Source organism: Sturnira hondurensis, unplaced genomic scaffold (assembly GCF_014824575.4).
Source record: "Sturnira hondurensis isolate 20B ecotype Veracruz unplaced genomic scaffold, ASM1482457v3 Scaffold0009178, whole genome shotgun sequence".
Lineage (NCBI taxonomy): Eukaryota > Metazoa > Chordata > Mammalia > Chiroptera > Phyllostomidae > Sturnira > Sturnira hondurensis.
Window position 1 is genome coordinate 619,342 of NW_028081809.1, and position 26,159 is coordinate 645,500.

At 44.0% G+C, this 26,159-nt stretch overlaps 1 protein-coding gene across 1 annotated transcript in view; it reads right to left on the bottom strand.

Annotated features, from left to right (window-relative positions):
* Positions 1 to 7,353: 7,353 nt before the first annotated feature.
* Positions 7,354 to 26,159, bottom strand: part of ACOXL (acyl-CoA oxidase like) — a 263,368-nt gene continuing 244,562 nt past the window's right edge. The window contains 1 exon segment of the mRNA XM_037056729.1: positions 7,354 to 7,776. Within this exon segment, the coding sequence (XP_036912624.1) occupies positions 7,468 to 7,776 (309 nt within the window). The 3' untranslated portion in view covers positions 7,354 to 7,467.

The window sequence follows — 26,159 nt, forward strand, 5'->3', positions numbered from 1 at the left end:
TCCTACCGAAGGAAAACGAGGCTAAAGCCAGTTTTAGGGGTGCTTTCAAATCAGGTTTTAAATTTTGACTCGGCTGTGCGCCCTGTGTCATCACTCCATCATGATGTCATTTTAGTAACACCCCAGGCCTCCTTGACCCAGCGGGAGGTTCTCACCCTGATGGGAGGGTACCTGCGCTTACACCTCACCAGCTTCCCCACCCAGCCTGCAGGACACGGCCAAGTTCTTACAACCTCCCCACTGAATTGTCACCAAGTCAGGTGGGCCTCCTGGGTGGGTGGGATGGGGGTGGGGAGCCAGATATCTTTCTCCATTTCCTTACAAAGAAAAACGAGTCTGTGGGCACTAGGTGAGGCCGAAGGACTGAGAAACCTGACCTCCTCTTCCCAACCCTGCGAGTATTTTCAACATCCTGTGCCTAAAACTTCAGTTCCTGTTGCCTTTGATTCCAGCATCTGAACATCTGTTTAGCTGCCTCCATCCAGGTGGTTGGGGTAAGGGAAATAGAAGGTTGGGAAATCTGAGTGTCCATTAAAAAGGAACGTTTCCTGCAGTGTGGAAAACAGCCACAGCTGCCTTTGCAGGAAGTGAGGGACACATGTACCGTTTCAAAAACTCCTGGGCACAGGCACGGGGTGTACACTCATCAGGTTGAGATTTGGGGAGAAAGGCTCATGTCCTGGCACTGTCTCCCCAGCCTGGAGCTCTCCCCTGAGCTTTTCCCATATGTTTCTTCCACCCCAAGCCTTTTTGCCACAAAGCAATGACTGCATTTATACTCTACAGTTAGTTCAAAACAGTAAATGAGTGTAATCCATCCTCTAAATTTGAGGCAGCCAAGTCCCATCCTGGCTCTCGGGGTCTGTGCATTCTCACTGCAAGCCACATTTCCTAAGAATAAATCGCTGTGTCAGTGGCTCTGTCTGCTCAGAACTACTTGCACAACCCATCCATCAACAGGCTTGAACGCTTTCCCCCTTGATGATGCCACCATTTAATTGGCTGCATTGACACTGTAACCCAAGCCTTAGTGGCTGTTTTAGAGCAGATGCAGCCTAAGTGCCCAGGGCACTTGCCATCAACAGGCTCCCACAGCTTCTTTGCTCCAGCTGGGCCATGAGCAGCTCCCATTCAGGGAGAAAAGGGATAGTTCCTTTCAGTGAGGCAGACCTGGATACTAGGTGCTGGGTCCACTCCTCTGGCCTCTAGCCAGCAAAGGTGCAAACAGCACTTGGGCTGTGCTGGTGAACCTGGGCATCACATAAACATGAACAGTCTTGGAGGCATGGGCGGGGGCGGGGGGTGTTACTCAGAAGGCTGGGCACCAGTCACCTGCTGTTCCAACAGAAACAAAGAATTCAGAAAAAAAAAAAATTACCAAACAGAACATTGAGGCAACGTTTGCATGAAGGGGTAACAGGTATGGGTATAACGTGATCAAATATTGGGACGATGTCAAGATTGCCTGGACATGGTCATGATCTATATGTATTTTGTCTTCCTAAATGACTTTTTTCTTTTTAACACTTATTCTAAGAGACAACTCCCTACGACCTGTGGGAGGTGGAGCCGAGTGCCCTAGCTGCTGCTGGGTTATGCAGCCCGCCCTCAACTCCCTTCAGGTTCTTTATACATTGCCATAGCACATGGTTCCACTATTTGGGTTCTGGGCAGGAAATAGAACTTGATTCAACATTTTGCTAAGTATTATTTTTCACCACACTGAATAGGGTCTTTTTTGATCTGCAACCCACAGCTGGGCTGTGGTTCTCTCAACATGTAGACTGAAACGCATCCTCCTGTGTTGCTTTCTTAGTGTGAGCTGACCACACACGTCCACGTGTCTTTGTCTCTTCTCCCTGTGTTGCCTGGAGCCGCCAATCCGAGGGTGGTGGGCACTGACAGAGCCCGACAGCCGTGCCTGGGAGTTCAGGGAGCAAATGCTGCAATGAGGAAAATGAGGCCACTCTGTCTAAAACTTCAGTTTATTTAAGGGCTGGTATAAAGTACAGTAGAGAACTGAAAGCCAAATATTCACTTGCATTAAAACACACCATTTTAAGAGGCTGAAATTTTGTTCAGTTTTCTTTTGTCTTTTTTTAAAGCAAAATGTAATTGGTTTTAGTGGAGATACACAATTATTAACTATTAGGTTGTTTTGAAAGGCTGTCCTCCCTAAAATGAGCCCGAACTGATTGTTACTCCTTAATGCTGATAATTATCTAAAGCCAAATAAATACAAATGTCTAGGCTAATGAAGACTGAAACAGGATAATGCCTGGATGCTGAATTTTTCAAGAACAAAGAACACAGTTGTTCTACACGTAGCCTGCGAAAGTCCTAACGGGAAGGGAACAGAAGTCTTTTACTTGGGAGCCTTGTTTCCACGGAGCCCGGGGAGGGGACACTGCCTCTAGGCCACCTCTGAGCCAAGGCCCTAAAACGAAGGTGGAGTCAGCTCATCCAGCAAACAGTTCGGAAGAATACAGACCAGAGGCAAACCGGAGCCCAGGAGCCCCACCTTCACCACGCACTGAATCAGCGACCTCCCACTCGACAACGCGGGTTAACAGCGATGCCCAATCTCGGGTGCGTGTGGTGATTACACAGGGTAATCAGTGTGGACCTGCTCTGTCAACACAGGAATTCAGACAAAAGAAAAGTTAGGTATCACAGCCCAGAAGGGCTGGCTGTAGGAGATGGGCTTGGATTGCAAAAGAAAACAGAATTCAGCTCAACCCCCCTCTCGTGGGCCACCGTTGGATGGACCCCTGGGCACTCGTGCGGCTTCTGGAAGACTGGCCCGTGGCGAGACCTCAGGCGGCCTCGGCGAAGCTCGGAACCCAGGTCCTCAGTGCTCCGGCGCCGCGTGCAGACTAGCGGGGCTGCAAGCGGACGTGCCTCCGCCATTAGGAGTTTGGGCTTCCAGCTCGGCTGGAATCCGGGGCAGTCGTAACTTCCCTGTTTAGTTTTACTCATGGAGATTACTCAGTCTTACTTACCTCGAAGATCTTTATGAGAACAAAATGCGATTTTTTTAAAGTATAAGTATGCACGTTGCTAATTATCGTTAGACTGGAGCTTCAGCATAACCCCTGGGTATTCTGAAACATGTTATTATCTAGAATCACTTCAGGTTGAGTGCTGCTCCTTGATTCTGACTTTTTAAATAAAATTTTTATTTTGGAATACTTGTAGATTTACAAAAAAGTTCCAACCGAGAGTCCCCTTTGCCTTTCTCCCGGTTTCTCCTGATGTTACCATTCCCCATAACTACGGTCCATTGTAAAAAGTAAGAGGGCTATTCTGGCCCATTTGTGTTCACAAACTGCGGGCTTTACTGTGATTTCCCCAGTGTATCTACCGATATCCTTTTCCTGTTCTAGGACTCAAGGCAGGATACCACATTGCCTTTAGTCACCAGGAGACACTGCTTTATGATGGTCTCCCAGTCTCTCCTTGTCTTTCCTTTGTTGGCATTTTGAGGCCAAGTGTTGTGTAGAGTCCCATCCCACCATCTGGTTTTGTCCAACAGTTTTCCTCATGCTTGGATTGGGCTAGTGAAGTCCTCTTCCCATCACATCATATCACATCAACATGACTTATCACCGATGACAATAACCTTAACCACTTGGTTAAGGGGGCACCCACCAGGTTTCTTCACTGCAAAGTAACTGTTTCCCTTCCCATTCTCTATTATTTAAAAGAAAAGAAAGTCACTAAGTCCAACCCACACTCAAGGGAAGGAGAGTTAAGCTTGACCTCCCCAAAGGGGGAATATCTAAATATATCATTTGGAATTCTTCTGTAAGGAAGACTCATCTCTTTTATCCCACTTATTTGCCTGTTTAATCATATATTTGTATCATAATGAACTTGTGCTTAATTATTTTATACTTTGGGTTATAATCCAATACTATGCTATTTATTTTGTTGCTCAAACTGTTCCAGCTTTGGCTACTGGATCTCTTTCAGTTAGGTCCCTCCAGGGCCCCTGTGACAGGACCCATAACTGTGCGTATTTGCTGTTTTGAGCGCTTACTGGCTTCCTGGCTCTAGAAGATGTTCCAGCCCTAGAACCAGCCATTTCTCCAAGGACCCTGGTTCCTTTTGTTGGAAAATGGTATGAGAAACCAAGAACTGGGCACTGGGTGTGCTTGTTATTTGCTGTCTGATGCATATTTTTATCCAAATAAAGTAAGTGAACATGTTTCACATCAGAGAGCTATGGGCTTTCACTAGCTGTGTTACTTTGGGCAAATTATTTGTCACGCTGGGTCTTACTCTCCCCATCCGTTTGTGAAGATGGTGAGAATCACACAAAGGGTTGTTGTATGGTAAAGGGGGGTTACAGTGAAGGAGCTTTCTGTTTTTGATACCAGAGGGCTGTATTTTTCAAAATGGCTTCAAAACACCAGTGATCTGACAAAACAACAATGTCAAGTTACAGGAAAATGGGAACCAAGACACATAAACAAGATTGCTTTTGCCATGAAGGCATTTATCATTTCCAGCAAATCTGAATTTTCACTTTGACAGCCTCATGGTGGTTGGGGTGAGGGAGAGAGTGAAGATAGTCAAAATCAGGGCCAGGACTAGGCAAGAAGTTTAATAGACGGTAAGTTCAATGGCAAAGCGCTATAACTGTGAGGGAGGGTAAAGAAATGAGTGCCCTTATTTCAACCCTCTGCATCTTCCAGGAAACCTTATGTGTGGAGTTTGGTTAAGGTGCATCTTAAACTGGGAATATTTTCAGATGCCTCACCAGGGAAAGGAGAAAGTACCTTCAATTTGGCCTTCATATAAATCTTACAAATCATTTTTCAATAACACAATGACTAGCACACATTAAAAGATAATTAGACACATAGCAGAAGCAACAAACAAAAAATAAACCTGTGAAGACTTAAAATGTTGGAATTATTGGCTACAGACTATAAAACAACTATGCTTCAGTGGGTAAAGAAATAAAAGACAAAACTGACTATACCTTCGGGGAACAGGAAACTAACAAGTGTGATGAATGATAAAAGATATTTTTAAAGGGAGAAATCCTAGCAACTGGGAATAGAAATGTATGGGACAAACTAACCAGTACATTAGATGCACCTAAACAAAGGACCAGAAACCAAAGCATTATCACGTGGAAGCATCTGGATCAGTGTGAGTAACACTGATCCCCCCAGTCGCTTTTCACTCCTCCACAAGCACACTTCTATTTAGCACGTTCATCGGACTGCGGGTCCCAGACATTTTACTGAAGAGAGCTGCTAATCGTATTTCTGAAACCTGAGAATCCTTCAAAGGAGTGTGCTGAAAGTGGGAAAGAAGCGTTTGTGTAAGCTCTACTATCCTCTCCCTTTGGGAACTGCAAGAAAGCCCAGAGGAGGGGGAATGCTCACAGCAGGCAGCAGAGATCTGCGGAAGAAGGCCTTGAGGCGTCTCATAGNTGATCCCCCCAGTCGCTTTTCACTCCTCCACAAGCACACTTCTATTTAGCACGTTCAGCGGACTGCGGGTCCCAGACATTTTACTGAAGAGAGCTGCTAATCGTATTTCTGAAACCTGAGAATCCTTCAAAGGAGTGTGCTGAAAGTGGGAAAGAAGTGTTTGTGTAAGCTCTACTATCCTCTCCCTTTGGGAACTGCAAGAAAGCCCAGAGGAGGGGGAATGCTCACAGCAGGCAGCAGAGATCTGCGGAAGAAGGCCTTGAGGCGTCTCATAGACCCAAGCAACTCAGGTCTGGTCCCACAGATTTGGCTTGTTCCCAAAGTGGCTGGCTGCTCCCTGCTTACCTCCCAGGCTGCTGTGAGGACCCAGTAAATAAAAAGTGCAGAAAGCAGGTTGCACTATAAGAATACAAAAGCACATCGATGCCTATGCGAAAGTTGTTTTATTACTGGACATTTAGTTTTTGTTTTTTAATATTAAAAATTGTTCTTGTTTCCCCTTTCCAAAGTGGGAATTTTCTTTGTGGAATATAGTCACCAAAGATCACTGCCAGCAATTCTTTTCTTCCCTGGATGCACGTGCTACTACCCACATTGAGAGGCAAAGTCTCCCCCCAGCCTGAGGTCTGCACTAGCCTTGTGATTTCCTCTGGCCAGCAGATTGCAGCTGAAGTCATTTGTGTTAGTTCTGGGATTGGCCTCTGAGATGACTGGCATGTCCCATTTTCTCTTTGGAAGCCAGCCATCAGGAAAAACATTTGGCCACCATGAGTCTACCATGCTATGATGAAGCCCACACTAGGCCACATAGAGAGACAGTGGCCCAGTGGCCTCAGCTCTTCATGCCAAGGTGATGGCCAGAAGAGTGAAGAAGCCATCCTCAGCATGTAGCCCCTGCAGGCACCCCATGGAGCAAAAAAGCCATCTGGCTGAGCCCTGTCCAGACTGCAGAATCATGAGAAATAATCAATGGCTATTATTTAAGATACTAAGTTTAAGGGGTCATTTGTTATCTGGCATAGATAACTGGGACATCTTTATATATACTTTTCTTCATAATCTCTGTTCTCCTGAAAAGGAGAAAGATTCTTCAAGGTTATTCAGGGCCCATGGTTGTCTGGCTCCTGTGGACTTCTCCAGGTTTTTCTATCACTTGACACTTCAGCTTCTCACATGTCTGAACTATGTACTCCCATTCCTATGATTTTGCTCACGTTATCAACCCTGCTAGGAGGCTCAGCTTCACTAACCCCTCCTCAACCGAACCACCACCTCCATGTTGAACTGTCCCCTCTTCAAGGTCTAGCACAAGAATCACATTCACTCCTAAGTGATGTCTGTCCTATGAACTTGTAGCCCAGTTCATCAGAAAGCCTCTGCTCCCACGTATTGTTACTTGTGTTTTTTTTTAAAAAAGATTTTATGTATTTTTAGATTGAGGGGAAGGGAAGGAGAAAGAAAGGGAAAGAAACATCAATATGTGGTTGCCTCTCGTGCGCCCCCTACCTGGGACCTGGCCCACCACCCAAGCATATGCCCTGACTGGGAATCAAACTGGCGACCCTTTGATTTGCAGCCTGCACTCAATCCACTGAGCCACACCAGGCAAGGCTATTTGTGTTTTTTAAAGTCAGCTTTGTGTCCCCAGATATAATTCACACCCTCGAATGCAGTGGCCAAGCCTACACCTGTTTCTGCGTCAGCCCCTAACAGAGCCTGGGAGAGAGGAGGTCCTCAGGAAGTGTTGTGCTGTGTTATAGTCCTTTTCTTTTCGAGCGGTGTTTTGTGTGGTGACTCACCGGATCCACCGTCGTTGTCAGAAGCTCTTTTGTCACACTGAGCTCCTGTTACTACCACTGACATAAAAATACCGTAGGTATTTTTTTCTGATGATGAAGAATGAGTTAATAGGTTTTGGTAAGAAGTCGGAAAATGAAACTCACTTAATACATTTTTTTTTCAGCCAAGACAAGGAAAACATTTTTCATTCCCTCCTCTCCTTCTCATGTCAGAAAGTTCACGCACAGTGAATCATTTCCTTGTCACTTAAACTCTGAAGTGTAACATGATCGTGGTAGGCAATGAAAACACATATATGAAGTCCCAGAGGCACAAAAACCCATGAGTAGAAACTGATAAAAGATTGGCAGGGCTGTTTTCTAAGAAAACAGAAAGCTGACAGCTGATCCACAAAGGGTTTCTTTTGCACCCCAGGGACGCTCACCTGACTCCTAAACCTTGTGCCCGCTGTGGAAGTCAAGTGTTTATGTTCCAGGTGCCAGGCTCGCTCCTGGAACACCAGCTTGGTTCCACACAACAGGCTATACTAAGGGAGGGAGGAGAGGAGAAAGTCGAACAAATAGCAGCATGTTAGAAAACGCAGAAGCTAAGGAGGGAAAGAGAAATGGTATATTGTTACATTTCATACAATCGTAAAAGTTGATACTTTCTTAATTAAAATGGTCACATTTTGAACATGCAGAATAAGCTTTATTTTTAAAACCATTCTATAGAAAAATTAAAGTGGAAAGAATAGCATAACCAATTCTTATGTCACTATCCCCCCAACTCAACAAATATTAACTCACAGCCAGTCTTGTTTCATTTATAAACTCACCTAGTTCCCCCCCATCCCAGGTTTTTTTAGAAGCAATGTCCACTTATAAGATAAGTTAAAACAAATTAATATTTCTATTTGCTTTTCTTCTCAGTTAAATATGAAATTATTCAGAATGTTCATTTATAGTTTCATGAGTTGAGAAGGAAAGCAAACATTTGAGAATGTTTTGATTAAACTTTCATAAAAATAGCATCACTCATTTCACATTTCATTTCAGTATGGTTTTCCTATTGCATTTCTGAAACCTACACTCAGAACTCCGCCATGACATCAGTGGCCTCAAACAATAATACATAAGTTTTTCTGCATCAACAAGTAACTTTGTTTTTTTGTTTTTTTTTCTTTAAGATTTTATTTATTTATTTATCTTTAGAGGGGAAGGAAAGAGGGAGAGAAACATCAATGTATGGTTGCCTTTTGTGCGTCCCCTGCTGGTAGTTAGCCTTCAAGGAACCAGCCTGCAACCCAGGCATGTGCCCTGACTGGGAATCGAACCCCAATCGTCTGGTTCGGAGGCCCGTGCTCAATCCACTGAGCTACGCCAGTCAGGGCTCGTAACTTTGGTTTTTAAAAAAATTTAAATATTAATGTAATGCTATTAGCAATCCTCAGATACTATTTTATCAAAAGGCGGAAGCACACAATTCTGAGAAATGCAGAGTTTTTAAAAGTGGTGAGGTCCTGTTGAAAAATAAAAGCTGCCGAGTCCTGGCACAGCGGTGTCCACTTCCTGGGACAGCAGGACTTCAGAGAGTGAGTAACCGTACCTGCGCGTCAGAGAGCCCTGCGGAGAGCCCTTCGGCCAACGTAGCATGATGACGGCAGACAGTTGTTTAGAGCTCAGACTGTATTCCCAGTAGAACACGTGTCTCTGCGAATGACTATTTGCTTGATGACGTCGGTCTCTGCACACATTACTGATGGCTTTTACGCATCCATTGGTTATTCAATAAAAAAGATAATCATAGCTAATTTGATTTTTCTATTTTCTTTATATGGAAAACTGTTGTAGACCCAAGGACTAAACTTCACAGTAAAATATTTTATATTCCGAATGTTGATTTCAATACCAAAGAAGATGGGAAAGCTAAAATTTGGATATAATTCTTATGTTTTTCAAAAAATTTTTCTTTAAAATAATTTTATTAAATAAGCATCATCATTGTGATTTTCGAAAGTATCTTTCTTCTTTGTCCCATTTCACTCAATATGTATGCATTGATTTTGAAATTTCTGGAGAGAAATGTTTATTTGGGCATACATTAATTAAACTTATAAAGTAGTGCTTGAATTGAAAGCAGTAATTTCTCTGCATATTTATCTTTTTTTGTTTAAACATTTAAAACAAAAGATATTTGAGTAATGCTATACATTTTTTAACAAGTAACTTTGAAATGAACTATTCATTTAGCTGTTAATACTCCATAATTCCAAAGTTATACCGAAGCAGAAAGAGCTACGGAATGTACCTCCATGTCTCCACGTCCCAGCCTCAACAGCTACCAGCTCAGGGCCAGTCTTGCTTTATCTTCACCCCAGCTGACCCTCCTTTCTGTATTATTGTGAAGGGAAGCTCGGTCACGTCATTTCATCCATAAGCCTTTCCCTGTGTATCTCTAAAAGATAATGACTCTTTAGGAGTAAGATACTCTCTAAGTCAACCCAAGCAAGAGCAACAACACCTTCCTGTTCAGAGTCACATGGAAACAACTGTCACACCAGAAGACCCTACGTCTTCTAGGGGTCATCAGACTCATAAAACATGCAGTTTGCAGTCATGTAGACAATACAGGTTCTTCTTTTCCTGAGCATCATTATGAAGATGCTATTTCAACTCTTCAGTCAACCCAGAAAAGGTATGGCTTAGCAGCTTGTCTACGAAACATATTTAAGACTAATTATCACTTTTTCGGGACTTTGCCCAGGTTCTGGGCACTAGCTGCTTGGTGGGTGTAAGCTTCCTTTGGCTCTTTTATGTAGCAGCAATAAAGATGTTAGTTGACCCTACAGACACAGTGAGAGCAACTGAAAACTACGGCAGTACTTTCTGAGAACATGAATTCTTATAAAATTAAAAAAATTGTATAGATTATGTGGCCAAACTGAATCACATGTCTCTAAGTGAACTTCATATCACTCCACAAATATTTATTGTAGATTCCTGGGTGCAGAGGGTTAGTCCTCATTCCTCTTGGGTATACAAAGATAAAGGTCAGTGAAAAGAAACCCAAAGCCACAGGAGCATAAGTAAGCCTTTTTTAAAAGAAATAATCTAGTTCATCTTCTCATTCAATCTAGAACCCTGTGTCAGCCAATGTTCAACCAAGAAACAGATGACACATTCACATTAGGATGATTTAAGGAGAGTTTAATACTTAATTTATAAAGATGTAGGAGAGCCATAGGGATAGTGCAGTGCCCCAGAGCTCGTAGCTGTGCAGCTGTAGGTTTGGAATGAGGAGGGCAGGGAGTGGCTTCTGGACTCCCTGCCAGAAGCCACTGGAAGAGGGAGCTATGCAGACAGGGACACCTGAACGGGAGCTGTGACCTTCAGCCCAGAAACCCAGACATCCCAAGGCGGTCCCACAGGAAGGCAGGCAGGGCAGGGACATCCAAACCTCCTTCTCCTCCCTCTCTCCAATCTCCAGCTGGAGATTCAGTTAGCTTCTGTTCAGAACCAAACTAGATCACAGGGCAAGGGTTCTACTGATCCAAGTTACACGGGTCAACTTCCTGGACCCAGTGCAGGGTGGAGAGGGTGGAGAGTGGAGCTGAAGAGGCAAAGAGAGGGTAGCCAGCACAAATCCCATGTCTAACACCGGTGACGGGTGGTCATCCAGCCTCTAGTCCAGTCCATCTGACTCGGGCCCCAGCCCCCTGGGCCCCACAGGGCTCCTAACAAGCCCCTCACTGCAGACGCCACTCCCAGGCTTCATTCCCCCACTGATGGCTTCACCCAGGCTCACACAGATTTAAAATGGGCAAAAGATTTTAACAGACTACACTAAAGAAGATAGACAGATAGCAAAAAAAGCACATGAAGATATTTTTTATATCATTAGCCATTAGGGAAGTGTAAATTAAAACCACAATGAGATACTCCTACAGCCCTATTGGAATGGCAAAAAATGAAAAATACTGGTAACATCAAGCATTGGGGAGGATGCTGACAGCTGGGCCTAATACACTGAGAATGTGAAGTTTCTTATAAAGTTAAACATGCACTTACCACATGATCATGAAAATTCATTCCCAGATATTTACCCTAAAGCAGTGGTTCTCAACTGTGGATAAATTTTGCCCCACAGCAGGTATTTGGCAATGTCTGCAGACATTTTGTTTGTCATGACTGGGAGAATTCTATGGGCATCTAATAAGCAGAGTCCAGGGATATTTCTCAAAACACCCTACAAAACACAGGGCAGCCTCATTAAATAGAGAAGTGTCTGGCCCAGAATGTCAACAGTGCCAAGATTGAGAAACTCTGCCCTAGAGAAAGAAAACTTATGTTTACAGACTACAATAACCTGTACGTAAATATTTATAGCAGCTCTGCTCAAAATCAACAAAAACTGAAAACAACCCAAATGTCCTTCACTGGATGAATAGATAAAAAAATGTTGTGGTACATCCATACCATGAAATACCACTCAGCAATGGAAGGGAGTAACTGCTGACTAGTGCATGAACTTGGCTGAATCTTGAAGACATGCTGAGTGAATAAAGTCAATATCCACAGATTACAAATTGTATGATTCCATTCATGTAACATTCTCAAAAAGATAAAGCTATAGTGATGAACAACAAGTCATTGGTTACCCTCTCTTCCCAACCAGTTATTGGAAGAGGGGAAGGATGATTCTGAAGCCACACCATAAGGGATTATTGTGGGATGGTCAAATTGTTCTGCATCTTGATCCTAATGGTAATTACAGGATTCTATCAATGTGTTAATATTCATAAAACTATACACCTCTAAATAAGGTCATTTTTCTGCATAATAAATAACATGTGCCATCTTTCTATGTACAGTCTCCTCCTTTTTGATTAATGCAAACTCCAAACTGAAACGGCTACATCCTCTAACAGCTTCCAGTATTGAACTCTTTTCCCTGATCTCCTCCCACAGAAAGTTGCCCCTTACCTTCCTGGCTTCCCATAGCAGCATGTATTCCCCTCTGCTACACACTCTGCCTCTTGGTGTAATTATCTATCCACATAACCTTCTCCCTCACCACAGTGTGATCAGGAAGGCAGGACCTGTGGCTTGTGCATCCTGGAATTTCTGCAGTGCCCAGCCAGCATGAGGGCTCACTGTGCATTTGTGGGACTGAAGAGCTCAGAGATTGTGGGCTCCTGAGGGCATAATCCACTGGGACCAAGAACAGGAAAAAAAAGAGGTTGCCAGTGATTTATGACAAGTAGGCAGCCTGGATCTGTGGCCCAGACTGCATAATAAGCAAGAAGCTGAAGCTAAAAGACCAAGTTGGACCTCTAGTGTCAGAGAAGATGAACAAAGCTTATTAATGCACGGTAATAGCAGCGTGATATCAGAACAGCTTCCCCAGCAGCAACCCAGTTCTCTCACTGTGATGAAGTGCTCTGCCTTCTGCCTCAGACTTTAGCCTTTTGGGATCTGCATTGCTGCCTGGTAAAATTGATGGGCAGTGGCACCTTCTCTTAGTTTAAGGAAATTCTTCCAGCATTAGCAAAAAGTATTGGCTTTGCAATTTCTAAGGGCATTCCCTACAATAAGAAACTGATGAAAAACAGACCAGACTGGAATGATGCCCATCTCTAATGCATATAGTTCACCTGCCCAGTCTCCTCCATGTTACCAACTCCAGGTGTGAGCTCATCACCTTCCCTATGTAAGGGCCTATTATTTATATTTAACTGAAAATGGGAGAAGGGGTCAAATGTAGTGCACTTTTCTTTGTTCCCTCAAGGAAGTTGTTCAGATCAGACCTTCCTTCCAAATGGCCTGCAATGTTAATTAATTTTTTTTAAGTCCAGCCTGCTCAATATTTTTTGAGTCTTCTTAAAAGCCTTCTTTCTCAAGCAAGGTGACAGTTGCAGCAGCTGGATCTTTCTGGTAGCTCAGAGTGCTCTGGGAGAAGAGGGTTAGGATGAAGGGGATCTTCTCATTCTGGGTGTTTGGACACTGAGGTGTCCATCCCACATTCTGTGGCAGAGGAACCAGCTTCTCTCCATGGGGGCTGAGAATCACGGTGAAGTGATGGTGGACCATGTGCTGGTGTCACGGCGGATCAAATGTGGAGGGCACGGCAGGGAGCAGAGACAGGAGACAGACCCAAGGCGTACCCTGTTTTATGCCTCATTGGAAAAGCCTAAACATACCAATATTCAAATATCAGGACAAAACTCATCTGCAGGAAATGAAAACTCAGTAAGTCAAAAGGAGACAGAAGGAAAAGCTGGAGAAGGTAACCATGAGACACCTTTTATTAACTCAGCTGCTTCTGAAAGTTGAGGCTATACTGACAGGGAAATGCTTTCCCTTCTATTTGGGGCCTACAATTGGCTGCAGAACCCAAGCTTTCCTATGATGTCCATACTCTGGCAACCCCCAATCTTGCAGTGAGGCAAGGCAGTGGCCCTACCATGCCCTCTGGGAGGGGGACATTCATGGAGCACAGCTTTGCAAGAAGACGAGGTTATTCTTTCCTTATGTAACCTGCTATGTAGACTGGCTCTGAACCATACCCTTACTTTATGCAGACAGGTTAGGCAGTGTGTGGGGAAGCTTTCTGCTAGGTGCTTCTCTCTGACTTATTTTAACCCAGGATTGATCCTAACTTCCTTCCACTCCCAATTTCCTATCTGTTCTTAGCTTTGCAACTATCACCAACACCCATCTCCAGAACTTTTTTTCATCTTGCAAAACTGAAACTCTACCCATTAAATAACTCCTCATTCTCCCTACTCCAGGTCCCTGGTACCCCCCATTCTACTTTCTATCTATGTAAATTTGACTATTTTAGGTACTTCATATAGTAGATTCATATAGTATTTGTCCGTATTTCTGCAAAAATAATTATTGGTATTTGAAAGGGATAGCCCTGAGTCTGTAGATTGCTTTAGGTAATACTGACATCTTAAAATTATTACTTTTTAATCCATAAAAAACGAATTTTTCATTTATTTGTCCTTTTTAATTTTTTTCAGCAACATTGTATAGTTTTCAATGTACAAGTCTTTCACCTCCTTTAAATTTATTCCTTAGTACTTAATTATTATGGTTTTGATGCTATTATGAATGGAATTGTTTAATTCCTTTAATTCCTTTTGGTATTGTTCATTGTTAGTGTTTAGAGATGCAACTGACTTCTGCATGTTGATATTTGTATTCTGTAACTTGGCTGAATTGGTTTACTAGTTCTTATCCTGTGTGTGTGTGTGTGTGTGTGTGTGTGTGTGTGTGTGTGATCTCTAGAGTTTTCTATATAAGATTATATCTGTGAAAACAGATCATTTTACTTCTTTCCAATCTGGATGCTTTTTATTTCTTTTTCTTGTATTATTGCTATGGCTAAAACTTCTAATACCACGTTGAATAGAAGTGGTGAAAGTGAGCATCCTTGTGTTGTCTCAGATAAAAGAAAACCTTCAGTTTTTCACCACTGAGTATGATATTAGTCGTGGACTTTTCATACATAACTTTTATCATATTGATGTGGTTTTCTTCTATTCCTAGTTTGCTGAGTGCTTTATTTTATCATAAAATGGTGCTGACTTTTGTCAAATGCTTTTTCTGTATCAGTTGAGATGATCATGTGTATTTTTCTCCTCCATTCTGTTAATGTTGTGTATTACATTGATCAATTTTTTTTGTTGAACTATCCTTGCATTACAGCAGAAAATCCTAATTAGTCATGGCGTATAATCATTTTAATATGCTGCTGAATTGAGCTTTGCTAGTGTTTTGTTAAGGATTAGCATTTTGTAGTTTTAAGCACACAAGTTATACATCTATTTTGTTAGAGGTATAACTAAGCATTTCTTATTTTTTGAGAAATCATATAGGGTATTAATTTTAAAAAATTTCTGTTCAGGTGTTTATCATTACTATATAGAAATTCAATCAATTTTTGTATGTTGACCTTATATCCTGTGACTTTGCTCTCCTCATTTCTTAATTCCAGGAATGATTTTTGCTTGTTAGTTTGATGTTTGTTTTGTAGATTTCTTAAGATTTTCTAAATAGATAATCATACCATCTATAAATAGGGGTTGTTTTATTTCTTCCTTTCTGATCTGAAAAGATGTCTTTTATTTTCATTTCTTGCCTGATTGTACTGTCCAGAACTTATAGTATTGTGTTGAATGAGAATGGTGTGAGCAAATATTCCTGCTTATTTCTGATATTAAAGAGAAACCACGCATCCTTTCACCACTCTGTATGATATTATCTATAGGATTTTTGTAGATGCTCATGATCAAATTGAGGAAATTCCACTCTCATCCTATTTGTCTAAGACTTGTTATCACAACAGTTGTTACATTTTGTCAAATGCTTTTTCCATACCAATTGATAAAATCTTATGCTTTTTTAATGTTGGGCACACAAATGTTTACACCCTCTTGCTGGACTCTCCCTCTATCATCATGTAGTGTCCTTCTTTGTCTCGTTACAGCCTTTGATTTAAAGTCTATTTTATCTAAGTATTGCTACCCCAGCTTTTTGAAAGTTTCTGTTTGCATGAAGTATCTTTTTCCATACCTTTACTTTTAGTTTGTACATATCTTTCATTTTGTGGTGGGTCTCTTATAGACAGCATATATATGGGTCTTGTTTTCTTACTCATTCGGTTACCCTATGTCGTTTGATTGGAACACTTGAGCCATTTACATTTAAAGTGATTATTGATAGGTACATATTTATAGCCATTTTATTCTTTTAACTATGTTACTCTGTTTTCTTCTCTTCTGCCTCTTCCTTCTTCTTAAAAAGGCCCTTTAACACTTCTTGTAATATTGGTTTGGTGGTAATGAACTCCATTAGCTTTTTCTTCTCTGGTGAGTTCTTTTTTTTTCTTCTCCAATTTTAAATGATAGTCTTGCTGGGTGAAATAGTGTTGGTTATAGGTTCTTGGTTTTCATTACTTTCAATATTTCATGCCAATCCCTTCTGGTCTGCAAAGTTTCTGTTGAGAAATCAGCTGATAGTCTTACAAGAGTGCCCTTGTAGATAACTGTATCTCTCTTGCTACTTTTAAGATTCTCTCTTTCGGCCCTGGCTGGTCTAGCTCAGTGGATTGAGCACGGGCCTGCGAACCACAGGACCGCGGTTCGATTCCCAGTCAGGGTCACATGCCTGGGTTGCAGGCTGGTTCCCTGCAGGCCAACTCCCAGCAGGGGATGCATGAAAGGCAACCATACATTGATGTTTCTCTCCCTCTCCTTCCCCTCTAAAGATAAATAAATAAAATAAAAAAAAGAAGTTTTAAAAAAAGATTCTCTCTTTGTCTTTAACCTTTTGTATTTTAATTATGATATGTCCTGGTGTGGACCTCTTTGGGTTCATCTTGTTTGGGATTTTCTGTTCTTCCTTGACTTGTGCATTTTTTCCTTCACCAGGTTAGAGAAGTTTTCAGTCTTGATTTCTTCAAATACATTCTTGCTCCCTTGCTCTCTCTCTTCTCCTATTGGTACTCCTATGATAAGGATGTTAGTACATTTCATCTGGTGCCAAAGGTCCGTTAAACTCTCCTCATTTTAATTTTTTTCTTTTTGCTTCTCTGAGCAAGTGTTTTCTGCTACCTTGTCTTCTAAATTGCTGATTTGATCCTGTGTTTCATTGAACCTACTCTTCATTCCTTCCAGTATGTTCTTCATTTTAGATATAATATTTATTCTTCCTTTGTTTTTTATGATTTCTATGTTCTTTTCATACTATTGTAGTTCTCATGAAGTTCCTTAAGCATTCTTATAACTATTTTTTGTATTCTGTATCTGATAAATTGCTAGTCTCAATTTCCTTTAGCTCTTTTCCTGGAGATTTCTCCTGTTTTTTCATTTGGGACCTGTTTCTTTGTCTCTCAATTTTGGCTGCCTCTTTGTATTTGTTTCTATGTAATGGGTAGATCTGCTATGACTCCCAGTCTTGGTAGGGTAGTCTTATGCAGGAGGTGTCCTGTGGGACTGACCCAGTGGTGCAGTCTCTTTGATCACCTGACCTGTGTGCTCTAAGAATGTCCCCTATGTGGGTCATGTGGGTCCTCCTATTGTAATTGAGTCTTGACTGCTATTGGCCCATTCATGCATGGGGTCAACACCATGCTGACTTTGAGGATCAACTTGACTACAGTGTATAAGCTTCTGTGAAATTGTCCATGCAGTGTGGAATTTGCCTCAGAAGGGTCTGGTGCCTGACAAGATCTCCCTTTGGGCCCTGGCTGGTGTAGCTCAGTGGATTGAGCGCGGGCCTGCGAACCACACGATCGTGGTTCGATTCCCAGTCAGGGCACATGCCTGGGTTGCAGTCCAGTTCCCTGCAGGCCAACTCCCAGCAGGGGTTGCACAAAAGGCAACCATATATTGATGTTTCTCTCCCTCTCTCCTTCCCTTCCCCTCTAAAGATAAATAAATAAAATCTTAAAAAAAAAAAAGATCTCTCTTTGGATATGCCACTTATGAAGCTAATTGAATCCTGCTCTGATGTTGTCTGAAGTTGGTCTCTGGGTATGTTGGTTCTGGGGACTCTTGGGGGGGACGCTGGTGCTTTTGACTGGTTAGTCAAAAAGCACTGCTTTTGATTGGTTCTGGACAACCTGTTTGGAGCTACAGGGTGATCCACTGTTTGTGGTTGCTCCTGCTGAGCCTGGGTATATGTGGGAAGGACCAAGCTGTGCACCACAGGTGGCTTTTATCAGCACCAGGCCTGGAGGCAAGTCAGTAAAGTTCTCAAGGAACCCCATGATCTGTCTCTGCCTGCCTCCACCTGCCAGCTGCCTGTTAAACTCAGTCACTGAAAGAGCCACTGGAGGTACTTGAGTTGCAAGAGGTAGGTTTTCAGTGAGTCACCAGGTAGGGGCAAGTGTTGTTACCCAGATCAATACAGGTTCAAAGTCAGTGCCAGTGTCGAGTCTGAGTCTACTCAGCAAATGTCTCAGTGTATACAAAGTCTGATTGCCATCTTCTGGATGCTCACACACCTCTGTGGTGTGGTGGGGTCCTAGGGAGTTGTCAGGGTGAGGCCAGTGGAGTTTATCAGGCCCCAACAGACCAAGACTTGGCTGTGTGGAGGGAAAGCTCTGCATTAGTCAGGCATGGGAGGGAAAAATGCCACCCGTCCTAGTGTCACACAATTCAGCCTGTCCCAGATTCTTCCCAGAGTCTAATCTCAGCACAATGGAGCCATGGACAGTTGAGAGGGTGGGGCTAGCGGATATCCCATGAGGGGTCAGTGCTGGTCAGGCTTTGGGGAAGGTGGGAGGAGTGCTCTTTGCCCCAGGGCTATACAACTCTGTCTTAGATCCTGCCCAGATGTCAGCAGAGTGGAGCATCCAGAAGCCTGGAGAGAAGAGTTAGTGGATTTTCCATGGTGGGAGCACCAGTTAGGTTCATGGGAAAGTGTGGGGAGGGGCTTCCGGCCCACAGCCATACAACTCAGTCACAGACACCCCAAGTCTGCCCAGACCTCTACACCCTGGCCTAGGCAACTGACTCCTCAACAGGGTACAAGATCTGCAGGGTGGGGCAACAAGGAGCCCAGAGGGTGGGGCTATTATATTCCCTCAGGCTGTTGCCATAAAGAGGAGAGTGTCCCACCCAGGAAAGGTGGCATCTGTGATGTGCGAGAAGAACTCAGCTCAGGGATCCTAGCAGCTGTCCCTTCAACTCTCTCCCCAGAGCCAGAAACCTCAATCTCTCCTCACATGACTCCAGTCTGCTCTGCTCTCCCTCTGCCAGTATTCAGGGTGAATGGCTATGAATAAGATTTTGTGCATTGGCCCTATAAAAGGACTTCTGTGTCTCTAGCGGACTCCTGTCTCTCCCTAGTGGACAGAAACGCTGATGCTTTCCAGAGCCAGATAATTATGCAGGCACCTCTTCCTGGCTCTGGTGCTCTAGGCTGGAGAGCCTGGCTAGGGGTTAAGACCACGCACTTTTCAGGGAGAACCTTTGCCATTGAGATATCCCTCTGGAACCTCAGCCACAGCACGTGTTATTGGGGCTAGCCATTTTTAAGTCTCTGTCTTTCCTACCAGTCTCAATGTGACTTCTTCTGTAAATCCTTGGTTATAAGACTTCTCTTCAGCTAGTGTTAAGTTGGTTACTCAGAGTGATTGTTCTATATTTTACTTTTAATTCCAGTTTGGTCCTGGGAGGAAGTATGTGGAACCTCTACCTACTGAACTGCCATGTTTGGTCTCCTAAAAATGCTTAATACCAATATCTCCCAAAGTGTGATTAGTGAAACCATAGTCTTTCCAGATGCCTGAGGGGGAAAGTATTTTGTTGTTAAGCACTGGCAAACTATTTTCTCTTTCCTACAGAATTTTTAAATTACAAGTTCAACTTTGTTAGTGGTTCTTTAGCTATTTAAATTATCTATTTCATATTGACTATGGTAATTCGTGTTTTTGAGGAATTGGTCCATCTCATGTAAGTTGCCAAATTCGTGTGTAGAGTGTTCTTAGTATTTCTTTGTTATCATTGTGGTGTCTACTGATGTCATCTGTTTCATTCCTAATATTAGTAACTTGCATCTCCATTAGTCTTGTTAGAGGGTTATCAATTTTATTGATTTTTCCAAAGACCTAACTCTTTGCTTCATTGTTTTTCTCTATTTTTTTTTGTTTTCAATTGTATTGATCTTTGCCCTTGTCTCTATTATTTCCTTCTTTTTGCTTTCTTTGGGTTTATGTGCTCTTCATTTTTTGAAGAGCTCTTGAGGTGGTAGCTTTGGTTATTGATTTAAGACTTTCCCCTTATTCATGTAAGCCACAAATTCTCTCAGTGCTGTTTTAGCTCTGTTCCACGCATTTGATATATTGCATTTCCATTTTCATCCAGTTCAATGTATTTTTAAATTTCTTTTGAAACTTTAGAAATTCTTGAGATTTTCTTTATGTTCCAAGTTATGGTATATCTTTGTATATGTTCTGTGGGCACTTGAAAATAATGTAATGTTTTATTGGTTGGAATGTCTTATACATGTCTATTAAATCCTATTTGTCAATGGGGTTGAGTGTTTCTACATGTTCTGATTTTCCATCTAATTGTTTTATCATTATTGCAAGAAGAGTGTTGATCTCCAACTATGTGTTTTTGCTTTTATTTTCAGTTCTATCAGTTTCTGTTTCTGATATTTGCTGTATACATATTTAACGATGCTATATCTCCTTGGTGAATTGACCTTTTTATCATTATGTAATGTCTCCCTCCATCTCTGGTAATTTTCTTTGCTCTGATGTCTATTTTATCTGATATTAGTATGCCCACTTTTGATTCCTTTTGATTGGAATTTGCATAATAATTTTTTTCTAGGTATCACCAGAACAGCTAATGAGAAAAGGGTATTCAGAAAGACACACATCAAAATGCTACAGAGGAAAATGACATTGTTAAAAATTCTCAAGTACTTCACAGTAAGGTGAGAAAAACAGAAATGAAAAGCAGGGAACAGAAAACAAAATTAAAATAACAGTTTTAAGTCTAAATATATCAATAATTATATTGTTTATGTTCTAAATGCAATAATTAAAGACAGATTGGCTTAAAAATCACAAACCAGTTACATGCTGTCTACAAAACCATTTACACATAGATTAAAGTAAAAGAATGAAAAAACATTTTCAGTTTTCACTCTGGGCACAGGTGTGGTTGGTCGTGGGCAGGGGAGCTTCCTGAATGTGAGTGCCGATCTGCGCTGCCTTGGTCAGGCCCAGTCACCATGGCTTCCCACATGACTTCAGTGCTCACATCCCCTTCACTGTGTGCTGGGAAGTCTGTTATCCCCCAGCCACTTGGTGATTCTGCCCATTTCTGGAGCTTGGATTCATGTCACTGAAACCCCCCGACAGAACGTTCCCAATTCTAGACAAGTCACTCAAGAAAAGTCTCCTGGGCACTTCAGCATCTTGAGAGCCAGGCCCTGCTCACTTCTCCCACTAATTTCAGTCCCCTTAGGGTCAAATTTTGCTGTTTCTCACAGGTGGCTTTCACCAAATCCTTCTAATTTTCTTATTTGTCTCAAGCAACCTCCTCACCTGCCCACCACCCTGTCTTCTAGGACAGCCTGAAGTGAAATCTGCCCCCTGCAGCTGTGCGTGGAGGAAATGGGGGCGGAGTGTTCAGGGAGAGATGCCCTCCACCTGTCCTGATGCAGGGCCAGGGATACAGAATGCGTGCTGTCCATGCTCAGGGAAGCTCACTGCTTCTCCAAACACTGGGATTTCTCTTCCCTTGCTAGTTCTGTACCTAGTTATTCATTCTGACACTGATAAAAAGTGTCAAGAATGGAGTATGTGTAATAGTCTCACATATGCTGTCATCCACCCTTGCAGTTGTTTGTTCTTCCTAGGTGACCAGGCACAGGTGACACTTGCACCTGAGGACATTTGGCCTGGAAAGACACTGCTCCATTCCCCGGGCAGAATAGCTTTCTGAGGGAGATGGATGGAGTGCAGACTCAGCGGAGCAGAGATCTCCACGCCTTTCTCTTCCTAATTTCCCACCACCCTCTCACTCTCTGTCCCTGGCCCCTGACCTAGACACCATGCTTTCAAAACAATTCTAGAGCAGCTGTTTGCTAACAATGGCTTCTGCTGGGCTCCCTCTCGGAGATTTTTGACATTAACCTCTAGATCAGGAAAGTCTTCCACACTAAAGGAAGGAATATTGAACCCTGTAACTTCAAGATGGCTGGGGAAGTATGCACAGTGCAACAAGAATGGAAGCTCCTGAGCACCTCCTCCCATGAGAGGCAGCTGTCTGGGTCCCCTGCGTTGGCAGCCAGTTCTCAAGGCATGCACCAGTGCACCTGAAACACTCTCTAAATGAAAAATTCAGAACACAGCTTCTCCCACCAGTAAGCACAGTGGAGCCCACAGTGTTGGTTAATTTAATTTCCTGCAGAGACAAGAGACTCGGTTCAAATGCTACCTCCTCAGCTAGGCTGCTCTAAACCCATGCTGAGTTGGGCACCCCAGAAGGGTGCTCTGTTAGCAACCGACCTTCCCTCCCTCTTAGCACTTAGCCCTTTCTGATGTGCTTACTTATTGGTGTGCAATGAAGTGCCTGTTTTACCTATTATTTGGGAAGCTACCTGAAGGTCAGTGTCAGGTCTTACTGATATTAGTACCCTGGTGCCTAGCACAGTACCTGACACATAGTAAGTACTCCTAAGTGTTTCCAAAGAGGCACTGTGGCAAATATGTACAAACACCAAAACAACTCTTCTGTTGACTTACGATGAAACCTGAAATTCTACCATTAGATATTTATTCCTTTGACTTAAAAAGTTAGTCTTAGGCACCCAAGATTTCTTTCCAAAATATAAGTTTCACTGGAAGAGAAAACTGCCACTAAAATTTTGGAGGGTCGGTCTGAGATGAGCCTTGCAGAACCCTGACACAGAGTTGGAATTTGTGATGAAGGAAGAGAAGGAGGCATCCACGGTCTCAATGGCACAGAGAAACAGGGATAAGAGAAAAATATTTATTATTAAAAGACCAGGTCTGAAACTTGATTTATATGTCACTTGTACCTCTTTTCCCTTATTAAGTGGGAAAAAAAGAGAAACACATTCTTCAAGTGAGCCAGGTACTAGAAAAACATTTCCTGGCACCTAACAGGTATTCAGTAAACATTTATGAAATGACTTATCTTAGGAACATTGTCAGCCACACGCTCACTTCTCTCCACGTGGCTCTAGCTTGCAAGGAGCCAAGTAGGTAACCAGAAAGGAACATCGTGGACCCTGCCATCCTTCATGATCTGGACTAATGGAATCCACAACAGGAGTGGCACTATTCGTCCTACACTGGGCTCGGAAATACAGTCAACCCCCCAGTGAGAACCCTCTTCTTCTGTGTGGGAGGCTGATCCCATGACCAGACCCACATGGTTGGGTGGTGGTTGTGGGCATGCGTGGTGCACACACAGGATATCAGCTTCTGCCTGTTGCTCAGGGGCCCAGGATAAGCTCAAAGGCAAGGCAAGGGGCCACATGGGGGTGGTGGGTATGAAAGAGCCACTTGCAGAAAGGGGACATGACAGATCACAGTCCTCCTTGAACTTGACAGGAGGTGCTTATAACTAAGTATTGCCTGCTAGGTTTGGTGCTTAAACTAGCTACCACCTACACGGGTTGAGAAGAGGAAGAAAGAGCAGTTAGAATGCAGGAAAAAGGGAAAAACCCCACCTCGCCCACTTGACAAGCTCAAACTGCCACTGCCAGCCGCTCACGAGGCAGGGACAGTCCCCAGCAACGCCCTGCTTTGGAACTAGGGTTGTGTGGTGAGCACCGATCAGACTGAAGAAGCTGAGGCCTCCACTAAAGCACAAAAACAGAGAAAGACCCTGCAAGGGTACGTGGGCCATTTCCAAAATGGAACAGCGCTCCCGGAACCCAGGGATGTGGCAGGAAAGGGTGCTGAGGAGGACAGTGGGGCAGTGAAGTGGAGAAGTCTCTGAGACAACACAGTTTAAGGAACACTAGACAACTAGCCTGTGGGGTTTTTCTAAGGGGAGGTGAATCAGTGAAGTGGCCATGTGAGAGATTCTGTCTCTCCTCAAACTCATCCATTCCCATGCAAGAGTAAAGCTGGGGTTTTTTTTTTTTCCCCTGTGGAAACCCGTCATTCAAACAGGCCAGGATGCCATTTGGCTAGGAGAAGATGCTTGCTTCTGGGAAGAAATTGTGTTTTGTAAACTTGGAAGACTGAGGGGCTGTGTCACATTGTTCACCTGGAGCTCTTGGTTTCAAGGACTCAAGTGTGTCCAATTTCTTAGAACATCATTAGACAGAGAAAGGGCTTGGTCTGGCCAAACTAGTGGTGAGGGGACCTGGGCGAGCGTGGCCTGGCACCCTGCCATGTCCATCTGCCCAGAATCTCCTGTTCTCCGGGCAACATTAGCCCTGCTCCAGCAGGGCTCACTCCGGCCCTGCTCACTCATCATCAGAGACCCCTGGGGACCGTCTGCAGCATCCCTCCGCCTGGGCCTCGGCACCTGGCGGCTCCTTCCACTGCTCCATGCACGGGCCAGCAGGCAGACAGCAGACACTAGGACCGCCCTGCGTGTACCCTCCAACCACGCCCAGTCTCCCCGGGGCCAGCATTCCACCACAACCCCCAGGACCCCCTCACTCCCACAGCAGGCACAGCCCTGCCGAGTCAGATCGTGGGGAGCGGAGATTCCAGACAGTGCTACTTGTTTTGACAAAAGCAGCTTGGTTCTTGATACTGTTTCTACAGTAGAAGGGCTATGATATTGGGCCCTACCACATGGGGTCTCCAGCCAGAGGCCTCAGGCTGTACTGAGACCGAAGCTTGGGGAACACTCTGGGTTCTCACTCAGTGTCACTGCAGTGCGAAAGCCTAGTTCCGAGCCAACCCTGGTTTCTCTGTCCTGCCCCAGTTCTAACAGATCAGCCAAAGCTCCTTCAAAGCTGCTCTTGCCTCCTGTCCAGGGAGTAGCCCTGATCAGGAAAGGTCATCTGCCCATCCCAAACCTCCTGCTTGCATTTCTAAGGGAGGTGGGAAGCCCAGCAGGTGCTGGCCTCAGGAAAGTTCTTCCTCAGAAGCACCCCTGCGGGGGCAGTTGTCCACATGAACTGGACATGGTGGCTGTCAGTGTGTGAAAAACTCCTTGAGAATCAAAGGAGGAAGTTGATCAATTCTGTTTGATTTAGAAAATGATTGTTCAGCTGTAGACTGGCACTGAGAGACCAGTCTTTCTGACAATTTCACTCCCATAGTTTTAAAGATGAGACAGTTCTGGGGGGAGTGGGGCCGGGGAGCCTCTGGGCCAGGAAAGAGGTGCTGAAGTGTGAGACAGCTGTCCTCGGGGTTTGCCTCTCAGTGAGAGCCTGCTACTATTGGAACTCTACAGAAGATTCCAGTTTTGTAAATTATTTATTTAACCCCATTCACTTCTCATCTCCACATTTTCCTGTTTCTTCACTTGTTCATATTGTCAGTGAATCTCTTCGGTCCCTTCCTGTCACAACCCCACAGAATCCATTTGACTCCACACTCCACTCTGTCGCAGCTCTAGACCTAAGTTCCAGTCCCACATCCAAGCAAGCTCGGCAGGTCTCAGGCCCCTCCCACTGCCTCTGTCCTTCTTCCTCAGCCACAGAGCCATGGGACTGCCCTTGTCCTGGGGCTGCCACTGCAGGTCCACGTCATCTACCTGTCCTTCACAGTGTGTTTCACCATCATGTCTTTCACCGGGCTGTGGGTGGGAGAGTCCAGAGTTGGTAACAGCCTTGACCTCTACGTGGAGATGGGTAAACCTAGTCATGGAGAAGCGAGCTCCCTCCTGTCCATGGCATCTCTGCAACCAGGTGTCATTGCCAGTGAGCAGAGAGGGACTCCACGAGCTGGCAGCCACACAGTGCACCTGTGGTTCCATCACCGACTTACTGCCGGTATGGCTCTGGTGTGGTGGGGAGTGGGCTGAATACGGTTACCTGTGTGGAGGTCCTGGGAAGAAAACAGCCTGAGGGTCCAGAGACCTTCTGGTCCTTGCTCCACCAACTACAAACTCTAGGTGTGATGGTACAGTCACTTCCCTCCTCCTTCCCTGCTCTCCCTGGTCATCAGGTGAAGGCCCCTACCTCTGCCATCTCCAACGTCTCAGACCATGAGTCTGGTTTTCCAGGGGTATCTGACCTCGACTCAGCAGGAGCCACGGCCTCGTGTTCACCTTTTGCAGTTTCTCTCCATGCCACAAATAGCACACCCTCACAGGTTAGAATGAAGCCTGTCCTCGGGCCTCAGTTACCTCTGACAGTGTAAGGAGTGACAGTGTGCACGCCAAAGACCATTTCTGAAAACATCATATTTGATCCAGATCAGCATTGTTTGCCTGGAACCGCTTTGCACCCAGTG